General features: G+C 44.6%; 1 protein-coding gene across 2 annotated transcripts; it reads left to right on the top strand.

Annotated features, from left to right (window-relative positions):
* Window positions 1-2,934: 2,934 nt before the first annotated feature.
* LOC136114583 (protein ERGIC-53-like) lies at window positions 2,935-22,067 on the top strand. 2 transcript variants are annotated; one of them, XM_065859956.2, is made up of 14 exons: window positions 2,935-3,173; window positions 4,373-4,527; window positions 4,614-4,721; window positions 6,985-7,046; window positions 7,753-7,852; window positions 8,653-8,776; window positions 9,129-9,187; window positions 9,742-9,874; window positions 11,583-11,776; window positions 11,889-11,959; window positions 16,680-16,833; window positions 17,567-17,688; window positions 19,172-19,240; window positions 21,467-22,067. In XM_065859956.2, exons 1-13 carry the CDS (start codon window positions 2,957-2,959, stop codon window positions 19,206-19,208), a joined length of 1,536 nt encoding a protein of 511 aa, XP_065716028.1. In that variant the 5' UTR covers window positions 2,935-2,956; the 3' UTR covers window positions 19,209-19,240; window positions 21,467-22,067. The 2 variants fall into 2 exon arrangements, with proteins under 2 accessions (XP_065716028.1, XP_065716027.1); XM_065859955.2 differs by having other exon boundaries at window positions 19,172-22,067.
* The last annotated feature ends 20 nt before the right edge of the window (window positions 22,068-22,087 follow it).

The following is a 22,087-nucleotide window of genomic DNA, read 5'->3' as shown; positions in this document are numbered from 1 at the left end:
TCTGGTGTCGCACACATGGCTGACGGGATGTACGTCTGTCCTGACAGACCAACACCGAGTCATTCCAAAGCAGCACTTATGAGTTGCTTACATGTCCTTAATCTTTTATTGACATAGCACGAGGTAAATTTTGTACTTGTTTTATACAGTTATTTAAATCCATAATCACTCTCTTTATTACCTTACATGTGGGGCACTGTCCTGTTTCTGGAAGTAAATAGTCCGCAGATGTGTCAGTCCTCAGTGTGCTCTGGGTCTCGGTCTGCTCTGAAGGCACAGCACCGTTTACTTCGGTGATTTTAAGGCAGTCTGTGTCAAGCTTGCAACCTGCTGAGGAAAACTCATCAGTCCTGCAGGTAAGACCCCAGCACAGAAGGATCTTTTGTCACCATCCCACGATAACAGAACGTGCCCTTTGGACAAATGCAGTTTGCGTTCTCCATCTGTACCCGGTGCTGTGGCTCCTCCTTGCTGTGTGTCCGGCAGATGTGCCAGGTCAGCTGTTCACCACAACTACCGAGTGGAAATTCCCTTTCTCAGGTCTCCAGGGAACAAAGCTCTGTGTCAGCAAGCCAGTGGAGTGCCTCAGTTTCACAAAGCTCACTGGAACAATATGATTTAATGGTTCTTTTCCACCTGACGCACATACTGCCCATCTACTGAGCAGTAGCACACCTGGGTGCATAAGATCTGTGTTCCGATATAGATGTCGCAGAAAAGGAGGGGAAAGGGAGCTTGAGGTTGGCAAAAACACCAGTCCTGGAACAAGCAGCTGTCGTCTTTAGGCCCTACAAAAGTTCATGCTTCTGAATGTTATCGTTAGTGATAAGAATCCCCGAGTTCTGTGTTCTGGAGATGTCAACGTCTATATCATCACTGACAGAGCATTTTCACCAGGAGTCTAATGTCTGGTTTAGCAATTATGAGCTTCTCCTAGCTAGTCAGACTTTCTTTCCATGCAGCATTTGACTCACTATGCATACATTTAAGCACAGCCAATGCAAAAAACACAGTCTGTTTTAGCATGCCCCTATCTGTTCTGAAACACAAAACAATGTGGATCTGTGTGCAAATGTTTGCTTTCATGGATATACATAAAACTGACACACTAATCATTCACATTGAGGTGGGGAGAAACTAGACAGGTAAGTGCAGTCTACCAGTTGTACTGGAGATTTCTCTTAGTATAAGATGTATTTGTATTTTACACTTTAGTTACAGATACAGTCATCTGCATTTCTGCTTAGAACTCCTGGGTTCAACACAAGATACCTCAGGTGTCCATTAGCAGGACAAACAGTGGTCACTGTGGCCTCCTTTGTTTTCTCCCTGTCCTCCGCACCCTCCCAACGCGGACTCTTCAGCAAAGGCTCAAATATCACAGGAGGAAGGACAGATCCCATACTCTATATCCACTCTATATCTTTCGTTTCGCTGCTGAGACCTCTGGAAATATGACGGCATTTTTCTAAGAATAATGACAGAGAAACTATATCATCTACTGCTTGGCAGGATCTGAGGCAGCTGAGGTATCTAATTCATTATGATTATACGGAGTTCATCATTCTACCAATGGCTCATCGCCCACGGGAGTATCTTATGAAGATACATTCTAGATGTGTGAGAGAGATTAGCAGGTGCTAAGCAAGAACGTATTTACATGTTCTTTGGTGTTTCTGCTGAAACTTCCAGCAAATATGATTATGCTTTCCTGAGTGCCTGTCTGTTGGTAGCAGGACTGATGGTAGCACATGTTTTCTCAAATAGAGAAACCTTATTTGATTTGATTAATCAAAACCAAGAAGGATGAGAGTTTAAGAGTGAAAGTGCAAGGGCCACAAAGGGAAGCGATGAAGAAAAGCGGTCATTTGCTGTCTTTTTCAATCAAATGTTTTGAAGTTTGATATCCCTAGACTTTTTACCACTTAGCCAATGTAAGTTTAAAATAGATATTTACACATGTGCAAGTTGGTATGTGTGCATGTATATATGCACATACAATTTGATGAGTTCATTTTCCACTTCAGCTGAGGGAACCGAGTAGCTGAACTGACAGAGTCATTCCGTACAGAGCGATTACACAAACTGAACCGAGTTTTACTCTTTGACATGATGGTAATTAAGAAACAACCATATAGTGATCTATCTGGGAAACCTTGTTCCTCGGCTATGGAGTGCTGGCAAGTACTCAGGAGTTTTTCATGCTCGGTGACATTTATGAAACACCTCTGAAGTATTATATAAAACGGGCACAATCAGTCAAATGACAGAAGAATTGATAGCAAGGATGATATACACAAAAGTAGTTTTATTTACCTACTAATAAGTTGAGACAATTTAATATAACATTGTAAAGTTATGCAGTACAGTGTCTGTTCTCTTAAACCGTGTATTGCATCAAGTACTTCTTTCTCTATATTAATGAGTATTAACTTATCAAGAATACTCAAGATACTTATGTTCCTTCTAAAATTTATTTCAGAAATAGTTTGCTTGCATGACTTATCAACATATTTGCTTACTCCTGTGCACAACTGAGAACGAGAATGTACCTTTCCCAGCGAATATGTGAGGTTTTACTGTCATCCATGCTGAAGTAGGTGTGTGCCATTTTAAATAAAGAATCGCAGCCCGCACAGCGCGCCGCGCCGCAGCCCGCACCGCAGTCCGCACCCTAGCCCGCACAGCGCGCCGCGCCGCGCCCCGCCCCGCCCCGCCCTCCGCCGCAGCCCCGCCCCGTCGCTGCCGCGCGCCGAGTCTCGTGCCCTCCGGGGCGCCCCTCACGCGCCCGCAATCCGCCCCGCCCACCGCCCCGCCTCAGCGCCACGTCTACCCCACCTCCCCGGGCCCGCCCTCGCTGGCTCCCCGTTGGGCCTCGCCCTTCGCCCGGCCCCCGCGCTCAGCCAATCACGCAGCGCCCTGTTGGCTCTGCCGGCGTCCGGCACCACGCTGCAAGATGGCGGCGCGCGCGCGGCGGGGCGGCCTGTGCGCGGCTGTGCTGGCCGGAGCGCTGCTCGCCCTCGGCCGCCTCCCGCTCGCCGTCGGGCAGGCGGCGGCGGCGGAAGGCTCGGCGGCAGCTGCGCCGCACCGCCGCTTCGAGTACAAGTACAGCTTCAAGGGGCCGCACCTGGTGCAGGCGGACGGGACGGTGCCGTTCTGGGTGCACACGGGCAGTAAGTGCGCGCGGGCCGGCGCCGTGTTCCTCGGTTCCAGGGGAGCGGGAAGCGGCCGCCGCGGGGCACGGCGGAGGAGGCCGGGGCGGCGGGACCCGCCGCGCAGCCGGTGAGAGGGGCGGGGGTCGTGCGAGGGGCCGGACGGGCCGCCCGTCCCTGGGGCCACGGGGCTCCCGCCGCTGCGGGCTGGCCCGGCGGTGCCCGCGGGCGCGCTGCGGTGTCGGTGCAACGGCCGCTCGGCCTCCCGCCGGCCGTGACCCGCGCTCGGGTCACCTGTGGCCGCCGCTGCGGCGGCTCCGCGCAGTGCTGATGTGTCACTCGGGCACAGCCGCGGCCCCGTGTCCCGGGCCAGCTGGGGCTGCTGTGCGCTGAAATCCTCGTGAATTTCCCAACATAAAAGCTTGAAATGCGCGTTGTGCCTTGGCAAACACGGCTTTACTCCATTTGGTGTCGATGTGTCCTCTGGAGTGCGCGTTAAGGGTTAGAATGTACTCAAAAGGCTTCCCCAGGCCCCCCGCTCGTATGATGTGTTGATGTTAAATGTACACAAGGCTCTGCCTCAGGTCAGGTGCCCTGCGGTGACTTCTGCTGTGTGTTTCTTTCCGACAGACTCTATTTAGTTTATACTGGTTAGTTACAGAGTGTTACTTTTTGACTCTTATTTGACATTATGCTACAAGTGACAGGAAGGACACTCCTTACAGATGAGCTTTTTTTCCTGCTTTTTAAAGCAGATAATCACAAGAAAAAGTGTTATTTAATACAACACTCTAAATGTATGCATATTATCCTTTTAAACAGAAAAGTAGAACACCTGTTCTTAATAAGCAGATCACAAATCTGTGATTTGTGAAGAGTCAGCTGGGATACAGCAGAAAGCTAAACCTGACTTTTAAAAAGTTAATTTAGTATGTATCCTAACAGCAAGAATAGTGTTCTATTTAAGTTCTACTTCATGGCCCCATGGAAACTTTTTAAGTCTTGTGTAAAGCAGTGGTAATCAAGTTGTTGAAAATACATGTGTGTGGTGTTGGTTGCTTGGTTTGTTGTTTTGCCCTCTCGAGTGGTTGAGTACTCCACGAAAAGTTACTTTGAAAACTGTTCTCCAGTTGACAAGACCAGAAAACTTGGAGCTTAGGTTTGTTAATTGACACTTTCAATACTTCTGTATCTTAAGTGGCCGTTCTGTTGCTTTCCAGATGCCATCCCAAGTGCAGATCAGATTCGTATAACAACATCTCTGAAAAGCCAGAGAGGATCGGTGTGGACTAAAAACAAGTCAATATTTGAATATTGGGAAGTCGAAGTAACCTTTCGAGTTACAGGAAGAGGCCGCATTGGAGCTGATGGATTGGTATTGAGAATTTGATTGAACTGACAAAAAAACAGACGTGCTGTAAAAACTGAATCTTGACTTACAACTCTCACTTTCTGTAATAGGCAATCTGGTTTACGGAGGAGCAAGGCTTGGAAGGACCGGTTTTTGGGGCAGCCGATGAATGGAATGGTGTTGGAATCTTCTTTGATTCCTTTGACAACGATGGAAAGGTTAGTTGGAAGCAAACTCTTCTAGCAAAGTTTATTAATTAGTTTTCTGCCTGTTTTTTACATATAACTTTGTGGTAAATAATGGGATGTTATTTTCATACTGCTCCCCCCCTTCACTTTGAGGTGATCAATTAAAAGAAGCAAGTTTTCTCCCATAGAATTTTTACTTTACTTTTTCACATATTTTTTTGAAGCTTTTAAGTTAAAGTGTAACACGTAATGAGTCTCCATGGAGATGTGTTGGGTTTGGAGGGAAAGTACCATGTACATCTGTACCAGCTGAACTTTGGAATGTCTGGTGTATCTGAAGATGTGTGTGTTGGGAGAGGCGTGTTGTACTAAAACTTGATGCTGTGGAAGCACAGGTTCCTGCGCCTGCCCTCAGAGACGCTCCTGCTCTTAGAACAAATCTGCCTTGGGCAGTTCAGCAGCAGAAATCCCGCAGCAGGTGGGGGGACAGCTGCTTTTTTGAATTTCCTGTTTCCCAGTCCAGAATAGCACTGGAAAACTTTAACAATACATAGCAGGTCTGCTTTGAGTGTGTTGTGGTTAGTTTTGTCTCTTTTTGCTTCGCTACTTTGTCTTGCTTTTGTACATTTGAAGTATATTTTTGTAGATGTACGAGCTTTTTTCTTACAGATGGCTTTTAATATACAGCAAACTTTATTGTATATAAAAGTTGAAAGACTGAAGGCACTGTTTTTGACCTTCAGAGGCAAGGTGTAGAATTGTTGTTCAACTTAGTAAGAATTTTTAAATGCTTTTGTTTCCTTTTTTCTGCCTTCTGTGTTGCTGAGAGGTGGAAACACTGGTGTATTTCTGCATGCTGGTGTGCTGTTCTGTTGTTGAAATCTGTGTAATGAAGGAAAAGCGGCAGATAGTTTGGTTATAGTGTGTGTTTGTGGGGTTTTTTTGTTTGTTTGGGTTATTTTGAGACACAGGGCCCCCCTACCCCACCACTGTGAATAGAGAAGAATGTTATTTAATTCTCCAAGTCTGAGTCTCATTTTCCTTTAAGAGCTGGCAATCTGTGTAGTGTGACTGTACATTCCTGTATGTTGTGGGTCACCGCGGTGTCAGCTGAGCACCACACAGCTGCTGGTTCACTCCCTCCTGATGGACGGGAGGAAATCGGAAGGGTAAAACTGAGAAAACGTGTGGGTTGAGAGACGCAGTTTAATAGGTAAACCAAAAGCTGCACCCTCCAGCAATGCGAAACGAGGAATTAATTCTGTATTTCCCATCACGGGGCAGGTGCTCAGCTGCCTGCAGGACAGCAGCGCTCATCTCGCATCACGGTGCCTCGGGGGGACAAGTGTCCCCCCCTTCCTCTGCCTTTTACCGCTGCACATGGTGCTGTGTGATCTGGGTGCCCTGGGGCTGGTGGGCTCGGCTGCTTCCCCCGTGTCCCCCTGCTCGCTGGTGGGGACTTGAGGAGCAGAAAAGGCCTTGAGCCTGTGTAAGCAGTAACTGAAACGTCACCGCATTATCAACACAGTTTCAGTGATAAATGCAAACACATAGCCTCATACAATTTACCGTGAAGAAATTTAACTCTGTTCCAGCCAAAGCCAGAACACTTTGAGAGATGATGTTGAACTGTTAGAGAGGGAAGGGAGATTAACTCTGGAATCTTGTGCTCTTGTGAAAACTGGAGTTGGCTTCATAAGCTCCTGGAGGCAACTGGAATAGCAGCTGTAAACTGTGAGCTGTGAATCTGTTCTGCCATTATCAGTTCAGCTTCTTCTCATCCTCTAGCAGTTGAATACCTGGGGATGTGTTCAACAGCCTTTGTTTAGTCTCTGGCAGATAGTTCCTGAGGTTTTTTAGTTACCGTGACAAGGTCAGTGGGGTGTTAACATAGTGTTTGTTTGGATCTTTTTCCCAGTGTTATGTAGTCAAAGTTGGATGTATTGGGTCATGCATTAGTTTCAAGATCTCTATCTTCACTACACATTAATCTCTGCTATCCTTGGGTTTTACGTTTCCGTATTTGCCAGATGATGGTGATTGGTGGTGTACGCAGGACCTTGCCGTGTGTGTTTTCACGGCTGGCTGTGCAGAGCGTAGCCGTGTGTTGTGAAGCGTGGCACGGTGCTCCTCAGGCATTGTGCTTGTGTAATCCTGACGTGCAGGAAGAGTGAAAGCCCCTGATGTGTCTGCAGTGCAGTGACCTCAGGGGCTGTATTGAAGGGCTATCAGAGGTGTTATTTGTGTTTCACTTCAAATTTAACTTCCATTTGTTTGCTTTTTCTTTTTCTAGAAAAACAATCCTGGAGTGATTGTTGTAGGCAACAATGGGAAACTTCAGTATGATCATCAGAAGTAAGTGTGTTTTCAATATTATTGGTGAATGTTTTCTTTTGAATGATGAAATGTTACATGAAGCCCTTTGAGAAACATTATAAAAGTTTCTTTCATAGGAAACTTTGTTTCCTTTTCAATGGAGGTTTTTAAAATTTGTTAAAATGCTGGTTTGGCAGCACCCAGATTGGCAACTGGTGGCTGTTTAAATGGCACGTGCCCTTTGGGGTGGGTGAAGTCCGATAATGGAGGTACCGACTTCTACCTCTTCGTGGCTTGTGGGTTCCTTCCACACACAGCTAGTAACTGACAGAGGTGATTAACTGAAAGCTAATTGCCAATTACTCAAGTTAATAGGTTTAATTTTGGCTTCTGATTGTTTATTGCCAACAGCACAACTGACATTTTTGGGTTCTCTGAGAGGAAGCTGTCTGGCTGGGCTGGTACAGTGCAGAATATAGCTTATCTCTATCGCGGTTCGCAGCTGCGGGAATGTATCTTAACAACAGATTCTCCATTACTGTGTTCTGTGTATTGTGTCCTATGTAAAGCATCTGGTGCTGTTGATCCCAGAGTTCAGAGAAGCTCATTGCAGTTGTGGGACAGCTTTTGAAAAACTCACCTATTGAAAAAGCTGTCAGGATGTTGCTCAGTGATACATGGATGCCTTCTTGTCGTAGCTGATAAACCATAACATACGGTTTTATGTGATTGTCTTCTTGCATAGCGATGGTTCCACGCAAGCGCTGGCATCGTGTCAGAGGGACTTCCGTAACAAGCCCTATCCTGTTCGAGTAAAGATAACTTACTATCAGAAAACATTGACTGTAAGTACTCTGAAATAACGTAATTACTGATGTTTCTCAGCTTTTTTGAGTATGAGATTGTTGCAAGTATTTGCAAACCCCAAGACCCCGTATGCTAATTCCAATATTCTCGAAGGTGTTGAGCTGTTGTTTTGTAGTGACAGGTTCTCTAAAAGTAAACGTGAGTGCACCTTGTACCCTGATGTAGCGCTGAAAGCCCCCTCTCCGCCCTGCCTGTCCCTCCGTCCCAGCTCCGGCTGTGGGGCCCGTTTCACCCGGTCTCGCTGATACCAGTGGTGCCGTAGCTCTGGGAGTGGACCGGTGCTTCCAGTTTGTTTCTCACCTGGTGTGTGTTTGTGCACAAGCGTTTCAGGTGTGCTCCTGAACCTCAGTGTGATGCTCCCACAGCAGCCTTGGGCAGTGCCGCACCACCATGGGGTTGCCTTCATCTCTCCTGATGGTATCCCTTTCCCCACAGGTTCCTGTCCACACTCTCGTTTGTCTTGCTGCTTCTTTAAACCGAAATTAATACATTTATATATACATATATGAATTTTAATGTGGTATGTCCTCTTAGTTAATGAATAGGAAATGTCAAATTTTGTTCATGCTGAACTTTGATTCACATGTCTTTTTCCTTTTTAAAATAGAAAGCTTATGCATTTTCTTTGTAAAAAGTGTATTTCAGAAAAGAAATAATTTTTGGTTTCTAATATCTGCTGCCAAGTTACTTGATAAGTTGCATTTGTGACTGTGAACTGACAAAGCAATTAATACAAATAGATTTGTAGGATAGAAATTATAAGTGTTTATCCTTTTAGGTATTGATTAACAATGGCTTTACTCCGGATAAAGAGGACTACGAGTTTTGTGCAAAAGTGGAAGAAATGGTGTTGCCATCACAAGGCTATTTTGGAATATCTGCAGCAACAGGGGGACTTGCAGGTAGCAAATGTTACAATGGTGACAAATGGCGTGCAGGCTGGCAGGCCTTGCGAGAGAGGTGTCCTGGCTGCTACTGTTGACCCATACACTGATTTTTTGATCACGATGCTGTAATTAGTTGTCTCCCATTCCCAAATTACTGATGTGCTTAGGCCTTTTCCTGGCTGGAGCAGAAGGCCTTTGGGTTTGTCCTGGCAGACATCGTGCGGTCTCGTTCCTCCTGGGGGTACTCTGGGAGGGTCCCGTTGCCGCAGGTCCTGTGCAAGCATGGGGTGGCTGGTGAGGTGCTGGGCTTTGTGACGCGTGGGAGCAGCGATTAACAGTCGTTTTGCATTCTGTTTGTTGAATACAGATGATCACGATGTCCTGTCCTTTCTGACCTTCCAGTTGACTGAGCCTGGGAAGGAAGCAGTAAGCATCTTTATACGTAATTAGTAAAATACATTATCATTTCCTCTAAAGTCATACTCATCATCCCTGTTTGAGGATTTTGGCATGTAGCTGTGCTGTTGTCTGTTTTATACTAACACTGTAATGTTTCAGTAATATTTTAATTAACATTTTCAAGACCAGAATTCTTCAAGCAACACTGAATCAACAAAAATAATGATGCTAAAACAAAACCTGCAGAGAAAACAAACTAAAAAGTGTACTTTGCTTGGAAAGTGGCCAAATAATCTATTCTTGATCTCAGCTTTCCATACCCCTAAACACTTCTGTACTGCTAAAGGGCATCTGTCCCTATAAATCTTGATTTCTTTGTAATCGCAGAAAGTATCAGGAAAAAGCGATGGGTTTCCATAGGAGTGTCTGGTTCCTCACTTCAACTTCGTATATTAATGTGCTGCATTAACTGTGTTATGTCTTCAAATCTGAAATCTGACCAGCCTTGCTGGAGAATAAATTAAATAGGAGTGGTGGAGAACATGAAAAAATCTCTTCCCCCCTTTGATAATGTTTTAAAGCCAACACCAGATGCAGAGATTCCCCAGAAAGACAAGGAGAAGTATCAAGAAGAGTTTGAACAGTTTCAACAAGAATTGGATAAGAAGAAAGAAGAATTTCAAAAGGAACATCCTGATGTGCAAGGACAGCCAGGCAAGTTGTTTCTGTGTGGCGGCTTTCTGCTGGGCTGGTGTGTGCTTCATGGTGTGGGGGTGTGTTTTCTTTGTTGTTTCTGTGTGTTGTCGAGGACAGAAATCGTGTGGAACTGCTGCCCGATGCTCCGTCTGGTCTTACTGGGCTGCTGCTGATGTTATTTACTTGATTTAAGGGTTTTGGTTATTTGTTTGCAAAGTGTTTTCTGAAATACGAAGTCACTTTTGTTGTGCCTGAATCGAGAACAAAACAAACGAATGGAAACGAATGGCAGCCATGAGAATCTGTATGGAACAGCAGGAGAGGAGGTCGTGCCTCCCTCCCTAAAGTGATGGTTAGGGAAGCACGGCCTTGGTTATTTGGCGGTGTATTTGAAAGATGATCTTTTTGGTCTGTTTCTGCACATACATAACATGCTCTTTTTCCACCTTGTTCTATGGATGGTTGTTGAAGATGGGCTGGTGGACACACTGGAACATGTACCTGCTCGGAGAAGTGTTCTAATGCTTGCCTGACACTGGGCACGGACTGAGTTCTAGCAGCCGCAGTACCGGCTGGCCTTTGGGGTTGGTCTTTGGGCTGGCTAGTAACAAATTTATGGCTTGATGTTCTTGGAACCCGTGGCCTTCATTTTTACATTTTTAGCTGCTGATACGAAATGTAGGTTTGGCACGTAAGCCAGAATTGCTGTTTCTGCTATTGGTACCGCGCGTCTGCAGTTCGCAGCAGGTACTTGTTTGAAGGTATTTCAGACTGAACTGTGTTTTTTGCACTGCCTTCAAATTATATTTAATTGAGGAAAATTATAGTACTGACTCTTGCCCACTTTTTTGAGGTTTTTAACTGAAGTCCGCTGTGTTCTGCTTTGGAACATGGTGGGGGTTTTGTTTGTTTGCTTGTGTTGTTTTTTTAGTGGGTTTATTTGTTTCTGTGGGGGTTGTTTGTTTGTTTGTTTTTATTGTTATTTTTCTTAGGGCTGGGCAAAAAAAGAGTTGCTGGTTGACAATATAGCGGAAGCCAGTCTGTTTCCTGCTCTCGTGGAGTGAACGAGCTGTGTCTGAATGCACACAGATTGGGAATGTACTTCAGGCATCTCAACCTGAAATTTCAGGTTGTGATCTTTTTTGCATGGTGATAAGTGATGACTGTTCTGAAAATCCTACACCATTTGAACTCCACCCGTGTTTTTGAACAGCCTTCCATTGATCAGAACTGATCTGTTTGGACAGAGTCTTCTGGACTTTTCTCTTCCTGCTGTTCCTGAAGCTGCGGGAGAGCTCCCTCAATGTACAGTCAGCTCTCTGCTTCGAGCCACTTTTTAAAGCTTACTTTTGCTGAAAAGTCACTGTCACTTAATACCTGCAAATCTCTTCCGGAGGAGGGTCGGTAACACAGCGCTGGCTTATGCAGGGATAGCTGCCTTCTGGTGATAACATACCTCGTTTCCATTTTGCATTGTGTGTTACCGGAGTACTGGGACTGGAGCTCCAAGGTGGAGCCCGGGTTTGGATGTGGTGGTTTGGACCACGTTCGGGTGAACTTTGCCATGGCCTTGGCGATGGGTAAACACCAAATACATGAAATTACGGGGGGAAAAAAGTGTATCTGTGTGGAAACTTCAAGGGTGCAAGAAAAATGGTGTAATTATATAATACAACTAATGAGGTATGTGTATATATAAGAACTGCCTGTGCTTTTTTCTTACCAGCGGATGATCTTTTTGAAACTGTAAGTGATCGTGAACTGCGGCAAATCTTTGAGGGGCAGAATCGGATTCATCTTGAAATCAAACAGCTTAATAGGCAGTTGGACATGATTCTGGACGAGCAGAGGAGATACGTGTCTGCGCTCACAGAGGAGATCGCTAAGAGAGGAGCTGCCTTGCCGGGCCACCCAGGACAGGTAAGTTACAGAGACCCCGTGGTGACTGATGGCCTGATTTCAGCAGCTGATCAATCGCTTTTCCCAAGGTGTGCTGGTATTTCCTCCTCACTACTTCCCCCGTCCCCTCCAGGTTTCCCAGCAAGACATGGAGACGGTTGTGAGGACTCAAGAAGAGGTCGTTAGACAAGTGAATGAAATAAGGTAAATGCTTTCTAAGTATTAAGGCTGTGGTTTTTTTCCACTTTTAAAATCCTATTTATTATTTTAGTAGGAGAATATTGACAAACCTGAAGTTTCTCCGTCAGTTCCGTACTGATGGCTCTCTCCATACATTCAGTTTCTGTAATAAAGTTCCTGTCCCTAGGGTGGCTAAGCCACCTAGTTTGCCTTTTTATTCCTTTTCTTTTTTTAAATAATGAGATTCCACTTCAACAGGTGGGTCCGGTCCTTCTGAAAACAATTCATTTCTGCTAACGTGATAACCCGCTACCGCATGGAAACTTGTCGCTCTGATTTTGGAGTATTTGTAACAATGTGGGCATACATGCCTTTGGTTTATGTCTAGTGACCCTGAAAAAAAACAGGTGGAGTATCTGTCATTACACTCAGTCTACTCCTGATAGAAAGATTGCATGAGTTCTTCATGTAATATTATTAATAAAATCTGTAGTATTATATTTATATAATATTAGATCTATTTTAGGGAGTTTTTTAGTGTAAACAACCTGTTAAGGCATGTAAATAATTCTGTGAATTAGTTCTGTACAAATGAAAGTGTCTGTGCGTGTAATAAGAGTTGTTGAGATTTATTGCTAATTTAAGTAGTTCACTTCTTTCTTCAATATAGACATATGTTTTGTCTTGGAGGTTTTTTGCCTGGTTTTGCTAGGACTGCCTAAAGCTCGTATGTTGATTATTGCTCCATAGTGCTGTACTAGTGTTACTCATTTGCATATAACAAAAACTGTACACAGTGCTATGTGAAGTCTCTCAGAATTTCAGTGTGTACAAGTCTTTTTTTTGTTGTTTTTTCATTTCCATTGTAAAGTACTGTTTGTTTTCTAATCGGTAGGAGCAGGGCTTGAGCGCCTTGCTTCCTGATGGGTTAAAACAGGGGCCAGAGCTGGAAGGTATTTGATGTCCTGTCATGGCCTGAACCTCATGTCCCGGGCTGTGGTGTGCAGAGCAGGTCGGGGTCCAGGGACACGGTTCCCCCTCTGTGCAGCACTGGTGACACCACGTCTGGAGCCCTGTGTCCCGTCCTGGGCTCCCCAGTGCCGCAGGGACAGGGATGTACTGGAGGGAGATGAGTGCGGGATTGTGAAAATGGTTAAAGGGTGGAGAATTTGCTGTAGGAGGAGAGGCTGAGGGAGCTGGGATCACGCAGGTATAAATACCTGATTTTGGAGGTGGTGAGGGTGCTAGAGACAGACTCTTGTTACCAGTACGCAGGGACAGAATGGAGGGCAATGGATGTCCAGTTAAATACAGGAATTTCTATGTAGACATGTGAAGAGAAGCTTGTGAGGGTCCTTGAACGCTGCAGTAGGTTGTTTGCCCAGGAAGGTTTTGCAGCCTTGGAGACACTGCAAACCCAACTGTGACTGAAGACTCTGTGGTTTGTTGGGTGCCAAGACGTTGTCATACGGCACTCGAGGGGAGATGAGGAAAAAGAAAGGGGGGAATGCACTGTGCACTCACACTGCATAGTGAAGACAGGTGTGTTGGGTTTCTTCATGTGCCGATGTGTTGTGTAGATCATTTCAGTGACCTTGGATTCGTGTAGGTCAGTGGAACCGGGGCTGTTGGGTGGCCTGTCCTGTGGTCAGAGGCCTGTGCTGCTGGGCTTCCTCGGGACACCTGTGTGTCTGCAGACTCTTGCAGGTTCCCAAGTGATTAAAGGTTTGCTTTTGAAGTTGCAGTTTTTAAAATCGATTGGGTGGTAGCCGTACCTTTTCAAAGTACGATACCAAATGAAGTAAGAATCTTACCTTGAAGGTGCTGCAGTGCTGAAATGGGTTTGAGAAGTTCCTGCATTTGATAGGGATGTCGCTGTGCTCCTCCTAAGACGTTTTCCAGTTGCTGGCTTTAGCAGGAATGGCTTAACGCTGGTTTAACCCTTCATTCCTTATCTTGGGTTTAGAAAAAGGTGAAAACCAATTCCTACAGTTGTGGCTTTTCCTGTATTAGTTCAAGGGCAGCTCTTGCGGTTTATCTAAGTAGGTCAGTTTTTTGTAGAATGAAGATTAGTGCTTCCATTTTTGCACTTGTTCTGCTACAAAAGCTTTTATGTTAATATTCTTGACAAATCTTTATACCTTACAAGCAAATTAGATTTTCTTGTTAATGTTGCCAGTCTGCCCCTTTAGTGACTATTTATTAGGTATGAGTTTGCGTAACATTGTCTTAGTATTTATCTTAGATTAAATAGATGTTTTATTTATAGATAGAAATGAACAGCCCGCTGTTGCGTTGCTTGTCATCCCGGAGGAAAAGGACTTACTAAGTAATTTTCTTGTCAAGATTTGTGGATTTCTTAATCATCTGATTACAGGAGAATCTTGTGTTCATACAATAGAAACTCTCAGCACAGTATTGTTCATGCACAAGTAAACGTAAATTAAATTTGCTACAGACCGTATCCACTTAGGGAAGTTCTTCGCTCGTAGCAAGCAGGGGTCGGTCTGGGGAAGGCGGGCGGGCGGATTTCGGGTAATTCCACAGGGATGGGGGGATTAGGAAGGAGAGGAACAACACGAGCGTCGCGTTTGTGTCCCAGCGCTGGGAATAGTGAGGCCAGATGAACATGGTGGATGTGGGTACGCAGAATTGCTGTCAACATTGATTGGGCGCTGGGCATGGTGGTGGTTGCTTGTGTTATTTAAGAAAAGTGTTCTAAAATAGGCTATTACAACCCTAATTCAATTATCTTAGTTAGTATTGGTCTATTTACTTTAACCTATACAATGACAATACAGAAATATAAAATAACTTCTGGGTAACATATATGCTAATTTGTTAGGACAGTTGAAGGGTTTTTGGCATTCGTTTTGTATCAGTTCCAAGCCACCAATGTAGAATGAAAGGAGGTGAGAGCTGCTTGGATTAGTTTTGTTGGCCGTGCCTTAGAGAAGCACCGCTGGTTTTGGTAACCCCTCCTGATGACCGTTGCAGTATTCAGAAAAGCCTGTGAGGTAAACGCGAGGAGTTCTGTCGAGATGTGGGAACAGGCTTTTGCAAAGGTGACGGGAAAGGGCAAATTCTTGGAGCTTTTGGTTATTGAAAGTGAGACGTTGGTGCATTTGTTTAAGTGAGAAGCGTGCAGGACGCTGGTAGTCGTGTGTGTTAAATTGGTTTGTGTGCTAAAGGGCTATTTTTAAGAAGAACTGGTAGTGTATAAAAATATACTGTTAATTCAGCATTTAGTAGGGACCATAATTACTAGATGCCTCTGTTAAAGTGGCGTCTGCAATGTGAAATGACCACGTAGGTTGGTTCGGCGTGTGGCTTTGCCGTAGCGCGCGGCTGCTCCAGGTGGTTGGACGCGCTGCGCAGGTCTCGCAGCGGGGCAGGGGCGGCTGTGGCAGCGTCGCTGCGCTCGCGGCTTGTGCTGGCGGAGCGCCGGCCCGCGGCCTCCGAGCAGGTGCGAACCGAACCTGGCCGGTTTCTGTCCTCCCATTTGTGTTTGGTTGTGGCTTTGGGGTGCAATTTTTTTTGTTTGTTTTGCTTGGTTGTGGTTTGTTGTTGTTGTTGATTTTTAATTGTATTTTTAGTTCTGTGTTTTTTTAAATTTTAATGGTATGAACAGCAATTGATGCAAAGCTGAGAGATGGGCATCATCTTTATATGAAGATTATTTGTAAATATTTAAGTTTTGATGCTTAACTTGCCATTTTCACAGTGAATATGAGCTGTTTAAAAACCAGCAATGTGAGTTTGTATGACACCTGCAGACACGGTTGTTTTTGCTAGCGGGTGACCCAGTGAGCAGTGTCCAAGCCGTTTTTCTCTGGTGTGAAGGCTGAGGTGGGAGGTGTTGGGGCTGGGGTGGGACGGCGTTGGGCTCGGGCCGGCCCATGGGCACCGAACTAAGCTCTTGTCTGAACAAAATGTGAAGTTTTAAGTAAATTAAAGAGAAATCCAAAGACATATATTTGATTGTTTATTCTATTAATAATGAAGAGATTACCATTCACATGATAAATATTTCAGCCGTAGAATAATCCTCTTTGGAACTGAAAAGAGACATCACAGTAGGGGAAAATTATATAAACATATTGATTAGAGATTAAGTATTTTTCCCTCATTGACTGATTTACCTCAAACAAAATTAGTTATGGAACCTCAACTTTTTTACGGATTTAATTTGATTTGTTGTAGAAGCAAAATGAATTCACATGAAGACAATATTATGACAACGCATACGGGAAATGAGTTTCTCCTATAAATGATAATCGTGAAACATGGATGTATCTAAATCTTTCCTTATCCCTAAAGCCTCATCTTTATTTTCATTTCTTACATGACTGCTTTTATTTATTTATTTCTCAAACAGCTTTCGGGTTTCTTCAAAGATTGCGTTAAACTCTGCTTATCCTAAAGCTTCGGCGAGAGCCTCGATAAAACGCTTGTCTTTGTGGAGCAGACGTCTGGCGGCGGCGCGTTGGCCAGCCCCGTTCTCAGCCCGCCTTCCGGAGGGGGTGCGCTGCACAGATCGACGCTTCTGCAGGATTAAACGCTTCTAAACCATAGTTTGATTGAGGAATTATTTCTCAATAGGGCATTCTTGGAAGCTAGGAAAAATGTTTTCTGCCTTTTCTGTGTATTTCAAACTAACTTTAGTGGCCTCAGAGGTGTCTGGGATTGCTGTTTGGAAAAGCTTTTCTGTGCTGAAGGGTGTTCTGGTCTTGCCTGGTTTCAGAAGCTCCGTGGCTGATACGCTGAGGCTGGTGAGCGGAGCTCAGCACCCTGGCTCTGCGGCAGCGGTCTACGAGACAGCCCAGCACTTCAGTGACCTCAAGGAACACCTTCACGGCGTGAAGAGGGACATCGAGCACTTGGTGCAACGAAACGTGGTAAATCACGTGCTGCCGCTGTAAAGCGTGACCGTAACACTTCTTTATTTGGCTGTTGCTGAAATGCTGGGATGAGCCAGCGTGCAGTTTATGGAGCAATTAATCCTTCATTAAGCTGCTTCACTAAAACTGCACTGCCTTGACCTAACTGCATGATCTGTGTCTTGATGAGAAGTTTTGCACAAAGAGCATGATTTTTTGGTCTAATTTCCAGTGGAAACAAGGTCAAGCAATTAGGTTTTCTGGGTGCTTTTCTCCTGTCTGCACCACTGCTCAGCAGCTCTGTACAGAGGAGATTCTCTTGCTTCTGCACGCAAGGGAGAGCTTTAACCAGGGGAAGCTCAGGCAGGCTCTGCTTAAGGCCTTAGTGTGGAACATGGCCGTGTTCATGCTGAGGAGCACCTTAGTCTAGCATAGGCAACAATTAAGCTGAATTAGCTTATGATGCCATATGAAGTTATTGATTTCTGGGTCAATTTACCAAAGCTTTATTCTTTCCCCTGTAGCCCTCAAACGAACACCAGTCAGTTTATCTGGGAAACATAAAAGGGAAAATGCCATGGGGAGTAAGATGATGATTTTTCAGAGTAGTGTCATTTCTGTCTGTTTCCTGCTTGTTCCAGTTTTTAGACCATGTCCCGAAGCCCTTGTTTTGTTCCGTACACGTAACAGCTGTTTGATGGCATGTCTTGTATGCTTTTTTCTCAGATATTTTTTTTGCTTCTTTTTTTAGCCATCTAGTGAGAAATCAAAGTGTCCGGACTTGCCACCGTTTCCATCGTGCTTATCTACAGTGCACTTCTTCATATTCGTAGCAGTGCAAACAGTGTTATTCATTGGTTATATCATGTATAGGTAAGTATGTTTGTTTAAAGACAACAGTGTGAATGATTTTAAACCTCTGACCAGAAATGCAATTGCAGTGGTATGATTATCTTAATCTTCTTTGACACACACAGTCGTTCGGATTGGAAGAGACCTCGGGAGGTCTCTGGTTCAACCTTCTGCTTAGAGCAGAGCTGGCAGTGAGTTCTGCCCCCGTTGTTTGGTGTTCAGGCTGGTCAGAGCCTCCAAGAATGGAAAATTTACCACTGCTGTGGACCCTATTGGAAATGTTTAATTATCATAATGTTTTTTATTCTCCTCCCACCCCGATGGTCTGTGTGGCGGGAACCTGCCCTGTGTGACTTTGACTGCTGTGTCTCTGTTGTGATGTAAAGCAGCTGTCCCCGTCTCCTCAGCAACACCTTGTGTGCATCACACAGCTGCTGTGGAGCCCTCGGGCCTTTGTTTGTCCCCCGTGAACAAGCCAGTCCCCTCTGCTCTCCCGAAGCACGTACTGCAGCTCTTGAGCACCATCCTGGGGTCTTCTGCTGGACTTAGTGAAGTTTATTAATATCTCAACAAAATCTGATGCGATTTGATGCTTTTAAAAAAATTGTTGTTTCTGCAACATGTACCTACAAGCTACTTATTTCACCTTGCAGATTTCTCAGTGAGCTTTATTCACAAAGCACACCCCTTCATCTCTCTCCTACATACGACATTGACACTCTCTGGAAGCTTTTCCCCCCTAAACTAACTGGGATGTTTTCTCTGTTCTCTGTGTCTCACACACACGACTCAGGACAAGGAATAGGGACTGAAATAGCTGCATTGCCCTTCAAAGGGCAAACGCTGCTTGCTACCTCTATGGAGGAATAACTAGTATCAATATAAGACAAATGCTGCTGATAGCACTGACTTTTTTGTGGGTCTTCTCCTCGGAAGAGCGGAGGGAGCGCGTTCCTTATGCAAGTCGCTTTATGCCATCAGCTGCAGAGGCTGTTTCCAAGGCAAATGAGGAGCTGGTCCCTTCCAGCTGTTTTCGGTGCCCTTGTAACTCCAGTGCCTGTGCGTGGTTGTTCCGGAGTGTCTGGATCCACCAAGAGAAATACTAATGTGTTCTGTGCCGGGGAAAAGGAAATCCCGTGTCAAGTAAATTCTTCCTCTGCGTGGTTGCGTGTCTCCTCTGCTATGATGGTCTGAAGGCCAATCAGATTCTGGGAAGCTTTAGAATATTTTAGCTGAAGTGTTTCACAAATGAGTTTGAGAGTTCTTTCACAGTTCCTGGCTTCTGATGCAGAATTGGAACCATAGGGGTGTTACCAGTGTCTGTGTAAACAGAAAAAATATATCCTGTTCTCGTGATACGATGTATGTTTGATTTTCCTAAGCCTCTGCCGACAGGGAATGAAATCTTTTAACCCCAAATACATGCAGTATTTATTTGTTTAAACCAATTAGGTATTTTTGTGCTGTAAGTTCTTAATGAATTCTCTTCTGCTTTTTCTTCCAGGAGCCAACAAGAAGCAGCAGCCAAAAAGTTCTTTTGATGGCCTGTTCCTTTTGTGTGTACATGACAGCAGTATGTATGCACGGAAAATTATACGCTTGTGTAAATGGGGGAGATTTTAGTGTTCGATATACTTCAATATTGTAAATTATTGAATTGTGATAGACAAAATGAGTTCCCATTTAAACAGTTAATGCTGAAGTTAGAAGCAGAGTGGGGAGCACATGGTAGAGGGGACCGTGGGCCCTGTCTGGGTCCGTGTTCTCAGCTGACCTGCCCATAGATGCTGAACCAAATGCCGTGTTCCTCCTCTTTTGTTGGGATCCCGGAGGAGGGAACTGGAACACCCAGCTCTGGTTGTTTGTAACGGGAGTTGCAGGGGGACGGTCTGTGCAGAAAGCTCGGCACCAAGTGTCCTGACACGTCGCTTGATGTAAAGAGGACAAAAAAGGCAAGCGAAGGGACAACGAAGCCCAAACCAGTTGCTCTTTAATAGTTTTTGGCGGGAGTAAAACTTTGTTATAAACATTTCGTTTCTTTACCACTTAGAACAGTTTAAGGATTATTTAGTTAATTCTAACTCTTTGTGAAATACAGATTTAACCACTTGTGAATGTGTGCACACAGAGGCAGACCTGTAACAGTCTGGCTGACACAGAAAACAATCTATACAGAACAGGCAAAGGCCTCTCCACTTAGTTTGGGGTTTGGTTTAAGACAGTGAGAAAAAACATGATAAAGTAGTTTCTTCAAGTATACTGTAGGACTGTTTCTTTTTTGTAGTTTCGAGTCTATCTGTCATTTTGTTTGTAGATTTTTGGAACTTTTTCAGCAAAGATGTAATTGCTTTGTACCTGTTCAAATCTGTTTTTTTAAAGGATATGTTCAGTGTGTGAATATGTCTTTACTTTTATAAAGCTGTCTTTAGTGTATCAATTCAGATGCTTCAGTTTAACTCTTGACATGGCAGGTATTCTGAACTAGAGGTGTTGAATGTGAACCTGTTTTCTCATGGGCTGTTGCTTCAGACACGGTTCTTAATCCAGCAGGTGTTGCAGAACCAGTGTTGTGTGTCAGTTCCTGCTTTGATATCAAAATCATGAGCCTGAACGTGTGTGTTTGATACCGTCTGTCAGGTGAACGTTTGCTTCAGGAAAGAAACAAAGCAGATAACCCACGTTAGGAATGTGAAATGAATTCATTTTGCCTTATTTACTTACCTGTTGTAACTTTGTCCTTGAGTTGTTTGTGTGTAGTGTTAGAATAGGGGTATTCCATTTTTAAAAGCTCTATAAAATACACAAATGCATCAGGATACTTCACTTTTAGTTATTAATCTGTTTGGCTGAATCTGCAAAAGTTATTTGGCATCTGGTGTTCGATCACTGCACTCCTGCACCCGCTGCTGGAGCGCGGCCCGCGCTGCCGAGCCCGCTGCGGTGGAGAGCACGGCAGCCGTGTCCTGTCGGTCTGGAGAAACCATAGATCTATGCAATATATTTTGTTACTTAAAATACAGTGTCCAAAAGCAGATGTCTGCGCAGTATCACTGCAGTGATGCTACCCACACACCTGTTTACACAGCCACAGTGTGAGAATCTGAGAAGATTTTTGCTGTACTAATTGGAGAAACTGCTGCCTCGAGCTGATCTTGCTGGATAAATGGGGTAAAACAATGCAAAATCACTTTTCAGATAAGCCAGAATAACACACAGGAATTGATTCACTCAGTTCTTTCAAAACCAGCAAATACTTACAGGTGCCTTGAGTCTAAGCTGTTCACCCCCGACCCTTCTCACTGCACTTACTGCATTTTTCTTAAATTATTGTGAACACACGCAGTGTTTTCCTTTCAGCCGCGAGCCTCCCTGCGTCAGTGCAGGAGCTGCGCGGAGCGCCCTGCGTCCCACGGCCTTCGCAAGACCCTTTGTACGTTTTGATATTTTGATAACTAGGTGCGTTTATCTGTCACAACGAGGAACAGCTCTAACCTGTCAACTGGAGGAACCCTGTATTTTCTGTTGTTGTGAATTTATCAAATGTAACTCGGTTTTAAAGCTGGAGCAGCCCGTACTCTTGTGTCTGTTGTTAGAAAGAAGCGAAGGCTGGGAACGGTGTGTGGGGGAAACTCGAACCTGCCGTTTTATCTCCAGTGTGAGGCTCGGCTTGTGTGCCCGTGCCGCTCATAGATCCGAGACGTCTCCTGTGTGCAGCAGGGAAACGCTTGCACTGGGGAGCAGAAGGTCTAAAGTGTAACCTCCAAAAAGTGGTAACTTTGCTTCATGCTTCATTTCACAGTCCTGGAACTTTCCTAACTGCCCGGTCACTCACTGGATCAAAGGAAACCTCCCAACTGCCCAGCTCAAATCCTGCCCCGCGTGCTCTCGAAGTGAGAGCAACAGATTTGGACTTGAAATAGTATTTGTCAGTCAGTGTAGCCTCCTGTCACGGCTGGATACCAGAAGGTTCTGTCAACACTGTCAGTGCGTTTGGTTCTTACCAAGTAAGGTTTCAGACTAGAAGGAGAAGACAACGTGGAATCCAGTTTGACAGTACGGGTGAGAACAAGTCTGGTAATTGTATTTGAAGTGTGGATCATAAGTAGCAAATATTTGGCAGTGACAGGAGAATCTCATTGTACTGGTTGGAGTATGTTAAATACATAGTCACGTGTGAATCTCTTAAAAGTAACATTCACAATACGATTTGTAAATTACCTAACTTCTTGTTTCAAGAAAGTCTGACATTTATCAATGCATTGATTACTGTAACAGCAAAGACTGTCTACTGTTTTTTAATTCAAACAGCTGACATTTGCATATGTTTTTCTGTCTAATGTAAATTGACACTTGAAGTTCAGAGAGAACCTTATTTGAATAAAGATGCATATTTTTAGTAATCAGTTTCTGATTTGGTGCA

This window comes from Patagioenas fasciata, chromosome W, assembly GCF_037038585.1.
Source record: "Patagioenas fasciata isolate bPatFas1 chromosome W, bPatFas1.hap1, whole genome shotgun sequence".
Lineage (NCBI taxonomy): Eukaryota > Metazoa > Chordata > Aves > Columbiformes > Columbidae > Patagioenas > Patagioenas fasciata.
This window is presented reverse-complemented; position numbering and strand designations above follow the sequence as displayed.

Excerpts from the sequence above, each read along its gene's own strand:
- LOC136114583 (XM_065859956.2), top strand. The coding sequence starts at position 2,957 with ATGGCGGCGCGCGCGCGGCGGGGCGGCCTGTGCGCGGCTGTGCTGGCC. Across the intron at positions 11,777-11,888 it reads TGCCGGGCCACCCAGGACAG|GTTTCCCAGCAAGACATGGA; the intron begins GTAAGTTACAGA and ends CGTCCCCTCCAG. Across the intron at positions 16,834-17,566 it reads ACTTGGTGCAACGAAACGTG|CCATCTAGTGAGAAATCAAA; the intron begins GTAAATCACGTG and ends TTCTTTTTTTAG.